We start from the raw sequence: 11514 nt of genomic DNA, 5'->3' as shown, positions 1-11514 counted from the left end.
AGCCCAGTTTTTTCTCCTGCCCAGGCAGGGAGTCGGACTTGAAGACCTACAAGGTCCCTCCCGATCCGACTTCTATGATTCTATGATAAGTGTACTTTAAAAATATTCTCTGAGTTCCTTTTTTTTGATAGCTTTTATGGTGAAACCTATTTTGGGTACCTGCCTAGAAGTCTGCCAGAACGCAATTGTTTTATAGTTTCATAGTTGGTAGGGTCGGAAGGGACCTGAGCACATCATCAAGTCCGCGCCCCCGCCATGGCAGGAAAGAGTACTGGGGTCAAACGACCCCAGCAAGGTGCTCATCCAGCCTCCTCTTAAAGACCCCCAGGGTAGAAGCCAGCACCACTTCGCTTGGAAGTTGGTTCCAGATCCTAGCCACCCTGACTGTGAAGTAGCGCCTCCTGATGTCTAGTCTGAATCTACCCTTTGCCAGCTTACGACGGTTATTTCCTGGTAACACTCGGGGGAACAGGGACTCCCCCATTGCCTGCTGGTCCCCTCTGACTAGTTTGTAACAGACCACTAGATCCCCCCCTCAGCCTTCTCTTGTGGAGACTAAACAGGTTCAGGTCCTGTAGCCTCTCCTCGTAGGGCCTGCCCTGCTGCCCCCTAATCATGCGAGTGGCCCTCCTCTGGACCCTCTCCATGTTGTCCACATCCCTCTTGAAGTGCAGCGCCCAAAACTGGATGCAGTACTCCAACTGTGGCCTGACCAGTGTTGCATAGAGGGGGAGGATCACCTCCTTGGACCTGTTTGAGATGCATCTGTGGATGCATGACAAGGTACGGTTGGCCTTCCTGACCGCGTCCCCGCACTGTCGGCCCATGTTCATTTTGGCATCAATGATGACTCCAAGATCCTTTTCTGCCTCTGCACTGACGAGAGGGGTGTTCCCCAGCCTGTAGGTATGGTGCTGGTGCTTCCTCCCCAGGTGTATCACCTTGCACTTGTCTGTGTTGAAACCCATCCTGTTCTCATCCGCCCACCCCTGTAATCTTTCTAGGTCTGATTGCAGCCTATTCCTCCCTTCTAGCATGCCCACCTCCCCCCACATCTTAGTGTCATCTGCGAATTTGAACAGGGTGCTTTTTACCCCCTCGTGCAAGTCGCTGATGAAGATGTTGAACAGTGCGGGCCCAAGGACTGAGCTCTGGGGGACCCCACTGCCCACATCCCTACAGGTCGAATAAGACCCATCCACCACCACTCACTGGGTGCGGCCCTCCAGCCAACTAGTGACCCATTTGACTGTGTAGGTGTCGACACCACAGTCCCCTAGTTTCTTTTTTTAACTGAGAATGGGGTGAGAGACAGTGTCAAAGGCCTTCCTAAAGTCCAGACAGACTACACCCACTGCTACACCTGTGTCTGAGGAAAATAAGGGACATATTTTAATAAAGGCAGATCAGAACTATGGTCAGGGTATGCTGATATTGCAGTCACAGAAGTACCTTCTCTACAGAGTAAAACAGGCCTGCACCAAGCTTAGTGCTGCCGCAGCTATACTTCTTTCAGTAGCCAAGCCAGCTATTTTTTACATGATGCTTGGCATGCTTTGCATCAGTCTCAAGATATTTTGGCCATGCCTCAGAACTAAGCTAGAAGGTCCTCAGACTATGAACATTGTCTCCTTATCTCTGTGAAGTACCAAGCATTACAGCTTTACAAAGCACATAGAGCTTTAAAAGGATCTGCATTCCAAAACTCACTGAATCCTGTAGTGAACTCCTCCGGGGTAAGTGAACCATTGCCATCAGCATCCAGGGTATCAAAAACTTTCTCCAGCTCTTCTAGACTAAGAGGCAACTCCCCATGAAGTCTCTGAAATGAGAAACCATGCCTCAGGTACACCATGCATTACAAAAAGCGTTAGAGAAGAATCTGGAGAACAAGAACCCCAATAATTCAGAACAATAGGTTAATACCTGGAGAAGTTTCTCACATAAAATGTTTCAGTTTTTCCACATTATCTTTCTTCTTGGCATTTTCTTTTGAGTATGAAAAACAAAGTTTCATTAATGCATTATTCTTCTCTGACGGGCTTCTATGTATCAATTGCAGATTACTTTAAACTTAGAAGGGGGAACTACCCCCACAGAAAACTAATTTTGATGAGGTAAACCAAATCTTTAGAAAAATATGATTGCTGTTGGTTCCCTTTACATCTCCTAGCCTAAACTCCTCTGCTTTCTCTATGCCAACTTGGCACAGTTGTTGACATCCTTACATGAAACAGTTCAAGTCTCAAGATTAAACCAACACAAATTATAACTCTAAAAATTATCATGAGGATTGGTCCCTGTAACAGGGAACCCTAGCCCTGTTACTAGGAGGCAGGGTGGCCCCTTTAAGACCAGAGTCTTTAGAAACACCAAGTACCAGAAGGGCAGGGGCTAAAAGCCCAGCCACACAGGCCGGTCAGCTGACTGGAAGGAGATAGGGCTCTGGGCACATATAAGGTCCAGGGCTGAGGCTGGCAGCAATCAGTCCTCTGGCTGCAGCCAGGAGTGAAGAAGCTCGAGCAGACAAGTTTCATGCAGATGTTTGGTTGCCTGTTTTGCTGCCTGTATGGAATATTAGGCCTCTAGAAACCCTGAAAGTATTTAGGGTTGAGAAGGCACTCGATGCTAAGGGGGAAGTTTAGGGTTTTTTTTGAGAGAAAGTGAGAATTGGATTGTTGTGTTATGTTATAGCCTGGGGGCTCATTTTTTTTGTTGCTGTATTTTAATCTGGTGGACTGGGATGGGGCTAACTGGGGAGGAACAGGCCTCGTAGGGGCACACTGTGGTGTATACCCCAGCACCAGAGAGGGCACAGAGATAGGGCTACAGAGAGCACTGTGCCAGGGAGGGTGCAGAGATAGGATTGTAGATTACTCTACGCCAGAGAGGGCTCAGAGGTAGGGCTGCAGAGAGCCCAATGTTAGAGGGGGACAAGAGGCCATGCAAGGCCAAATAAGAATGAAAGGTGATATTCTTTACATACTATCTGCGAGGCATGGGCCACTATGTAGGGAAGTTTTGGAGTGGTGCATAGAAATCCCTGGTGTTGGGGTAGTAAGTGGGCAGCCTCCTGCTTGAGTAGCATCATAATTATTTTTTCCATCAAGGCATGGCAGGAAAGAAAGCTGGATGGTTAGTACAGAAAACAGAGGGTCGGGCCAACATCGGACAGGTCCAGGAATGGCTCCCTGCCACAGTGCCATTATTAAAACTGGCCAACATTCACAACTTCCATTTCATGGGATATTATTAAATTACTTTTTTCATCCTTTCATCATTTGAAACAGTTGAATTTTCAAAACATTCTGTGAAATCAGAATTCTGGAAAAATCTTGAAAATGTCAAAAATTAAACAAGTCAGTTTTGACATTTTTATTTTTTATTTAATTATTATTGCTCTTTAATGGTCTGTCATTTTATTTTATTTTTAAATTTGTTTGTATTTCATGTTTATTTTATATCATCTGATTTGATCCTTTTTAACTTTATATGCAGAGTCTCCCAATGCCTAACTATCTGGTTGGTCTAATCAAAGATATCACATCTACCCAAATAACCTTGCCTGCCTTGTATGTTGTTTGAATCTAATGATATATTTTTCAATGTTATTATTTTATCTTATTTCTAAATGTATTAACACAGCAGTTGCTACTTTAATTTGTAAAGTGAAACATCTTGTTTTCTTCTTCAATTTGTCTCCCATGGGACAAGATCAAGCTGTTTCATTACTAGAGCCATATCACTAACTGATTTTTCAGATTAGCCAACAAACTGAAAAGAGCAGCAGCAGTAGCAGCAGCAATGAAAGAATAACATCAAAAACAACATCGATAATAACAACAACAATCCTGAAATATGTTTTCCCATTTTTCTCAATGAAATGAAAAACAAACAAAAAAATTGTCTGATGAAAGGTCTGTTCATCGTAATAAACCAGATCACATCAGAACTGTCTAAGCATTTCAGTTTGGGGCAGTTATAACAATAACACCAAAGGCTACAATTCACAAGACTGCAAGGGGAGGAAGCAGCAGTCCTTTTTATGCAACAGTTCAGCAATTAGGGCACTCAACAAGGAAGCAGGAGACTCAGGCTCAAAACTTTCCCATGCCTGAGAGGGGATATGAATACATGTCAGCAACAAAAGGAAGTGTCCTCCCTAATCACTAGGTCAACAGGTTACCTGTAGGGAGGAGGGTGCATGACCCTCAATCTTTCCTGTTAATGTTCCACTTCATATTAAATGCTTAAATACATAGTTGCTGAACCTACATGAGACACTGACTGCGCAATCATTACCTGCAGAGTCATTTAGTACTCATATAAACAAGTACTAAGTGACTGCGTAGTAACCAGCATTACTGTGCAGCAGCATCGCTGAATGGCTTTTAGGTGATGCTGACTGTGTAGTAGCTTGTTACTACTGTGCAGTCAGCATTTTGTGTAGATGTGCTGCCCATTAAATACTTAAATGCCTGTACACTAGAACAGTCACAAGCACCCTCCCTACTAACATACAGTCTCATGCTCTGTCTGGCTCAATAAATATTTATGGATTCCACCTATGGGGAAAAAGTGTAAATACAAGAGACTATGAGTTACCTCAGTATATCCTAAAGCATGGTGTTTAAGGTGCTCTTCTGGAAAAAACAAGTAAGCATTTTGCTTGGAGTTCCCACCCTGGAATCATTAAGAGTATGCCTACACTGCAGTCCACAGACATGGCTGCAGCTCATGTAAAAGCTAGCTTGGAGCATGTGTATGGTGTTCAGTGGAGACTAGATAACCTGGTCAGGGTCTTCAGCAGGTCTTGTAGTCTACAGCATAACACTGGTGCTCCTGTGGCCACACCATTACTTGTACCTGAGCCAGCTCATATAAAGCTAACTCAGGTGAGTCTGTATGACTCACAGTCACACCTTTGAAGGGAGGAGACATGCACTGTCAGAGACAAATACCAATGGAACCTCACCAAACCATTTTTACAGGATCACCTGCCAGATCAGAACTTGCCTCCTAAGTAAATACAGGCACAAAAACAAAAGCCAAAATCTCTCCCTAACTGTTCAAATGACTTTCTGTTATTCATATAAAAAGACTCCACAGAAATGCAGAACAATGTCCTCAATAGAAGAAAATAAGGATAATTGTCCAGACATTAGCAGAGGGAAACGTGAATCTGTTGCATTCACAAGGGCTTCCCTGGCTGCAAATACATTGGCTAGAATAGTGGTTCTCAACATTTTTTGTACCAGGACCCATATGTAAACATCGATAGCCAATGCCAACCCAGTGCCCCTCACTCCCGACCCTATGACCACACCCCCAACCCTAGCCCCCAGCCCCTCACCCCCCCAGTGTGCGGGGGGCAGGGGGTGGGTGTGTGGGGCAGGGGAGGGCCCAAGCAGCCTCTATAAGCCCCTTGCAGGCTGGAACTCTGCCAGCCTGCAAGTGAAAAGCCAGTTTTCCCAAAGTTTTTCTCCTCTAAAAGGAAAATCTATTTTTAAAGTTTGTTAATCCAGTTTTGTTTGCAACCCTCTCACATATTTTTGCGACCCACTTTTGGGTTGCAACCCATGGGTTGAGAAGTGCTGGGCTAGAATATTCACTATGGGCTGTGAAGGGAGGAGAGATTGAGCCAGCACAGTAAAAATGGCCATAAGCAATAGCAGCAGCACAGAGACAGAACTACCTGGGCCCAGACAACTCTGGAGTGGAACACCAGATTCCAGAGGAAGGAAATTGCCTGCAATTGCTTGTTTCCACTGTGCTTAGGAAATCCTTGTTCACACTGTGGGCAAATACATCAGAACAAGCCCTCAAAACATGCTTGACTCATGCGCAGTGTCTCACTTACACACAACCCTGCAAGGCACCCAATTTTGGCTAACTGCTCAGAACAAGGGAGAAAATATCATTATTCTGTCAAATTCCAATAGCTACCATGGGAGTGATCCTGGGTAAGTTAATTAAGTGAACTCCTTTCTACTTAATTTCAGAAAAATAGAAGTGCTACTCTCTGAGCATTAGAGGTCTTTCACTTAATATGGCTATGTGCATTGAGCAACAGGTTTAAGTATAGGGAGAGGTTTTGAGCCCACTTATGGCTTAGTATGTAGTAACATCACTGAAATCAAAGAAAAAAGTTTTGGGAATTACCGAGTATACAAACATGATCACAAACTGACCCGCAGGTTTGGACATATGGTAAAAATCTGTGTTCTGTTGACTTTAATGAGATCCTAATTAATGACAGCAAAGTTCCCCTGGTCTGAATCTATAAATGATCAGCAGACTACACCCACTCTGTACATTTGGATGGGATGTTCAGAAACTACTTCTGACTTCAGGCCAGGCTCACTGAAGGGTCTCAGTTAATACTGTTGCTGGAACCACTACTTTATAGTTTCCTAGGCCTTGTATATTTTTAATGCTTAACATTTCATTTCAGATAGAATACAAAATAAAATACAAAAGGAGGGAAAGAAACTAATCCCTCCTTGTTTTTACATCTGTGTAACTACACTGTTATGGGTAGAATTGCTCTCGATTTACTCAGATGTTAAGAGAGGGGAGCATCAGCCCAGTATTTGCAAGAGGGTTGTTTTTGAAATATAATGTTTAATCATCTTAGCTGGAAACAAAAGGTAGCATAAAGCAACACCATTTCAAGTGTTCTCAGGTTACTGAATCCCAAAACTTTTTCTTTCTACTTTTAACATTGGACATTTACTCGCAGAGAAAGCTCAAACTGCTAAACCACCCTGAAACAGTAACTCACATTGTGAAATCAAAGAAAAATATTGCATTCTTCTCTTTGCAATTCAAACAGGGTTTGCATCACCCCTTTCCAAAGCTTACAAGCTCAGGGGTCTGCTTTCCCTTTCAGAAAAAAACACAGAATTGAATGGAAATAAATCTCTCTTAAAATGTCCATGCAGATACCAACTAGTAAAACTCAAAAACAAGAAAAGCCTCACGTGTATTACAGATTCAATTATATTTACTTCTTATACTACAGTAAAATAGGATGATGATCGAAGAAACTGCCTAAGGGTGCAATCCCACAAAGTTCTATTATGAGCTCAATTTCTCCAGTGGGAGAACATACAGAGGGTAATCAGAACTACAGCGCTGCTCTAACATTTCCACTAGCTGTAAGTAAAACAGGTAAGTAAAAAATCCATAAGGACACTGGCCTGCAACAAAAAAACTGCAGTTAGCAATAAGTCAAGTATGTTAGCATCAATTTTTGGTTTTTATATAATATGTATTGTTTTAATTGGATTTTTGTTATTGTTTTCATATTTTCCCTGTGTAGAAGATGCATTTTTCCCATGAAACTGTAAGCCTAAAATTAAAGTGCATCTTGTATTACAAATATTACTGAATCACTGTAATAAAATTGGACCAAAATTCAAATCAAATTTATACGAAAAACCTCTCTTTCACCAATTTTATGTTCCTTTTTTGAGAAGTGTGTTTTATACACAGGCAAGTCCTGTGCATTGGAAAGTATGGCACATTAAACACCTTTGAGCTTGAAGATTTGAAGTGTTCCTAAAATTTTGTTTAAGCCATTTTAGCTCTTAAGACTTTGGAGATGAACTGATACTTTCATTTTTTGTCATCCATTAGCACTAAAGTAAAAACTGATTAATACACCCAAGCAATACTCTGCATGGCAGTTGTAAACTACTGAAAAAATCCACTACACAGGATGCTAGTTTCCTTAAAATTATGGATTGAACATCCATCTTAACAAGTAACTCTACAATATGGGCCTGATCCTGTTCTCAGTGGAGTACGATACACTTTTGCCGTGTACTTTAAAAAGATCAGGGTCGGGTCCCTTAAATTTAAAAATATTTCAACAAAACATTTGTTTAACACTAGTATCCATGGACTTAAGCAACGTAATGTTATTTGTTTGTACTAAGTAGGGTACAATGGTGATGGAAAAGCAAAACGAATAGTTTGGGTTTAGGTGATTTGTTAAAAAAAAACAAGTGTATGAAAAAATAGATGAACAAAATATTTTCCTGATTCTGGGGTATAGTATAAGTAATTCCACTGAAGGAGATGGAGATGTCCCATTTTAAGTCAAAAGTGTCTCAGTTCCCTTGAATTTTTTAAACAGTATATTTTCTTTCCATTTCCCTTTTAATTGCTGGTTTGTATGGGGGAAAAGTATAAAAATTCACGCCTTAGTTCCGCAACATTATTATTATTCTTTTTACATTACATATCTTATTCTTTAGCTTATCTTTTCTTAAGTTTTTAAATTACCAGATATCACCTTATTAACTCTTTTAAGAGCCTAGGAATTTTGCATTGCATAATTTTACTCAGCCAGCTTTGCTTTACCTGCATGTCATGACGAGTGATGAAGCCTTTGCCCTCCACATCACAAGTCTGAAAGAACTCATGTGCTTTCTCCAACATATCTAGTTGTCCTGGGTCTTGGCCTCCTGTACCACTCCAGTCCACATTGCCTGGTGGCTGAGGACCAGCACAGTCTCCCTCCATTCTGTCCCTTGCAGGTCTGGTCACAGAAGTAGTTTAGGATGTCGCCATCCCATTCACTCTCAAACTCTGATCCAAAACCTGTACATCAAAGGTAAGAAAAAGAGTACATCACAGGCTCTCAACGATGCCTTCTCTCATCTCTTAGCAACCACCTCTTTAATTAGCCAGTGAAGCATAGAAGAAGAAAAAAGCTTTTTGAAAATGCCTGCCATGATCTATTCCTTTAATAGACTGGACTAGATAACATTGCAAATAGGATTCCGAATGAGGAAAGAAAAGTCTAAGACTGAAAAGATTCTCACAGTAAAATTAACCAATTTAATAAGAAATGTAGACAATTAATTGACATGAACAAGAAGACATGAAAAGTATGGGCAAATAAAAAAGGAAGAATAAATTATAGTCACTGCAAGTACTCACTTGGTATTTTTCCTGTCTTTTATTATTTAATGCCAAGACTATAGTTTGTGTGTAATCATTTAAGCTTTTTGGAATATGGTGTATTCATACAAAAGGTCAGAAAAAGCTGATAGAGTCAGTGAACACTTTGTTCAAATGAGCTACATGGAACCAAACAGGAGCAAGAAAAGTGTATTTATGGAATTTTGAAATTTTCCAATTCACTATAAGAATAAGAACTAGAGTATCCATTTTCTTTGTAAGTTGAGTTGATATTTTTGGATATGGAAAAAAGAAAACATTTTCGACAGCCTCTCAGAAAGCATATATTTTGTAACACATATCAATTATTCATTTTCAAAGGTTTGGGGACAGAATAAATATGATAAAACCACATAAGTGTTCCCATACAAGCAGTATCCTCTGTATCAAGACCATACTCTACACAAAGCATCTGTGCAAAAAGAAGACTTGCAGAAAGCTGCATTTAGAAAACAACTACGCCAACCCATAGCAGGCTCACACCTGCTTGATTTCCTTTAAGTAAACAGGTTTTTTTTCAGAAATGCAAAATAAAAAGAGAATAGGGCCCACTTCCAAGCTCACATTGATCGATATAAACCAGGAGTGACTCACCTAAAGCCAACAGAGTTACTGGAACCTCAAGAACAGCAGTAGCGTAAGGAATAGCGTAGCACAGGTCACTAAAATAAGAATGCAGCAGTGTGGGATCAAAGGGGAAATCTAAGGAAGACCTGTGGCTTATGTAGCCCATGGATGTCTGTCCTTAAATGAAACAGGCTAGAGAGAGTGTACAACATTTCTCCTCGTTGAGTGATTACTGAACAATGCAAAGCCAAGCAACCTAGAGGTCTGCTTCATTTGGTTTCCCAGTTCTGACTGGTCACTATGCAGAACATGAGCCTTTGTATAACTGTGACACTGGGTCCACTACTCCGCCCCCTCACTGGGGCTCTCGGCATTACGCCCCTTGGGTCTCAGGTCTGATGACGTGCCTGGACCCCTCGCCTGCCCCCTCTACTGGGTAATCCACCAGATTGTGGGGGCTGAGGCTATACGGTGCCCCATCCTCGCTTTTCAGTAGGGAGGCACTGGTATAGCATTTCCTGGGGCCACAAGCAGCCCCACCATACCATCCTACCACAGCAGGGTATAGTTTTCGGTCATTCCCCAGGACCAGGAACCTCCTCCATCCCCATAGCTCCTACCAGAGCCACCAGGAGTTCTGGGAGCACCACCAGCCAGGGGATGTTATCCCTCTAGCTCCCTGTAGCAACTGCCCAGAAGGCCTGGGTTTATATTGAGGCTGCCCAGTCGCATCCTCCAATTCCGAAGCCCTCTTGCAGTCATGTGACTGCCTCGTTAAGCCGCATCACACCTGCCAGCTGCTCCACAGTCTGTTCAAGCCTCTTAAAGTGGCAGGCACCAAAGGTGCCCTGCCACAATGACACAACAGCAACCTCCAGCCAACTTGTGCAAGAGTGGCTTGAAGGTACAGTTCCTCACAGCAGTTAACGTTGCAGGGGGGTTCTACTTAGTGCCAGTTCTGTTTCTGACTACTCATCTTAACCATGAAGGGCCATGCTTCACCAGGTACTTAGGTACCTGAAGTTGCAGACAAATCCATGGCAGCATTTAAAAAAATGGCTTGCAGACTTGCAAGCAGTGCTAACATTGTGTGGCACCCCATAGCACCCTTGAAAGGATCTCAGGGCACCCTGGTTGAGAATGACTGTTCTAGGGAAACAAAGGTCACAAAATTTGCAGATGATGTAGTCTGTCTGACAAGACAGAATTTGGGGAGATCTTTGCAACGGGACTTCAAGTGGCCAAGAAACAAAACTGTAGGAGAATATGGTGTAAAGGACATGAGCACAATTCTCCCACCTAGCTGCTTTTCTACTGTCAATATTCTTATTGACCTCAACAGAGCCACTTCCAATAGACACCAGGGTAAAGGTGATCAAAATAAGGCCTTATGGTTCAAATTCCTTGTTGGAATAAGAACTTCAATTCCTGTGATTCATATAAGGGTTCTCTAGACTTGCTTGAAGAGCAAGACACTATATTGCCAACTGCGTGCAAAGGAACAGATAAACATGGGTGGGATAAAAGGAAACAACTTATGTTTGATAATGTTATTTACATTTCGACATATGAAGGACAGGCCATCTTCAGAACACCATCCTACTTTCTAAATATTTCCACTCCATAAAACAGAATCATGCACATCACAATGGCTCCACCTTTTGTAAATATCATACGTGCTAGCTATGCAGCAAGCAAAAGGCACCTGGCTACGTCAATGCAGCAGAAAATTAAATTAGTGGAAGCATCAAAACCCTTAATAGTTGGAGCAACCAGCACATCTGGTGCTGTTCATCTGTGTCTCTGGGATGTATGTGGTAGCTGTGTTGGTCTGAGACAAAAAGAAATGCAAAAATCTAGAACTCTTGGTTCCAAAATGATACCTCTTATTAGACCAACTGAGAAATTGAAAAAAAAAAAAACTTTTTCTGCAAACTTTTGGGCTCATGGTGCCCTTCATCAGGCTCAGGGAAA

At 42.1% G+C, this 11514-nt stretch overlaps 1 protein-coding gene across 1 annotated transcript in view; it reads right to left on the bottom strand.

Moving 5' to 3' along the window:
* Positions 1–11514, bottom strand: part of CRACR2A (calcium release activated channel regulator 2A) — a 126849-nt gene that overhangs the window by 98444 nt on the left and 16891 nt on the right. The window contains exons 2-3 of the mRNA XM_019516026.1: positions 8371–8610; positions 1711–1822 (exon numbers count right to left, since the gene is read on the bottom strand). Of these exons, the coding sequence (XP_019371571.1) occupies positions 1711–1822; positions 8371–8532 (274 nt within the window). The 5' untranslated portion in view covers positions 8533–8610. The remainder of the gene's footprint in view (positions 1–1710; positions 1823–8370; positions 8611–11514) is intronic.

Source organism: Gavialis gangeticus, unplaced genomic scaffold, assembly GCF_001723915.1.
Source record: "Gavialis gangeticus isolate Ggan-Ray unplaced genomic scaffold, GavGan_comp1, whole genome shotgun sequence".
Taxonomy (NCBI): Eukaryota; Metazoa; Chordata; order Crocodylia; family Gavialidae; genus Gavialis; species Gavialis gangeticus.
Note: the sequence above shows the minus strand (reverse complement) of the source record. Positions and strands in the feature narration are given on the sequence as shown.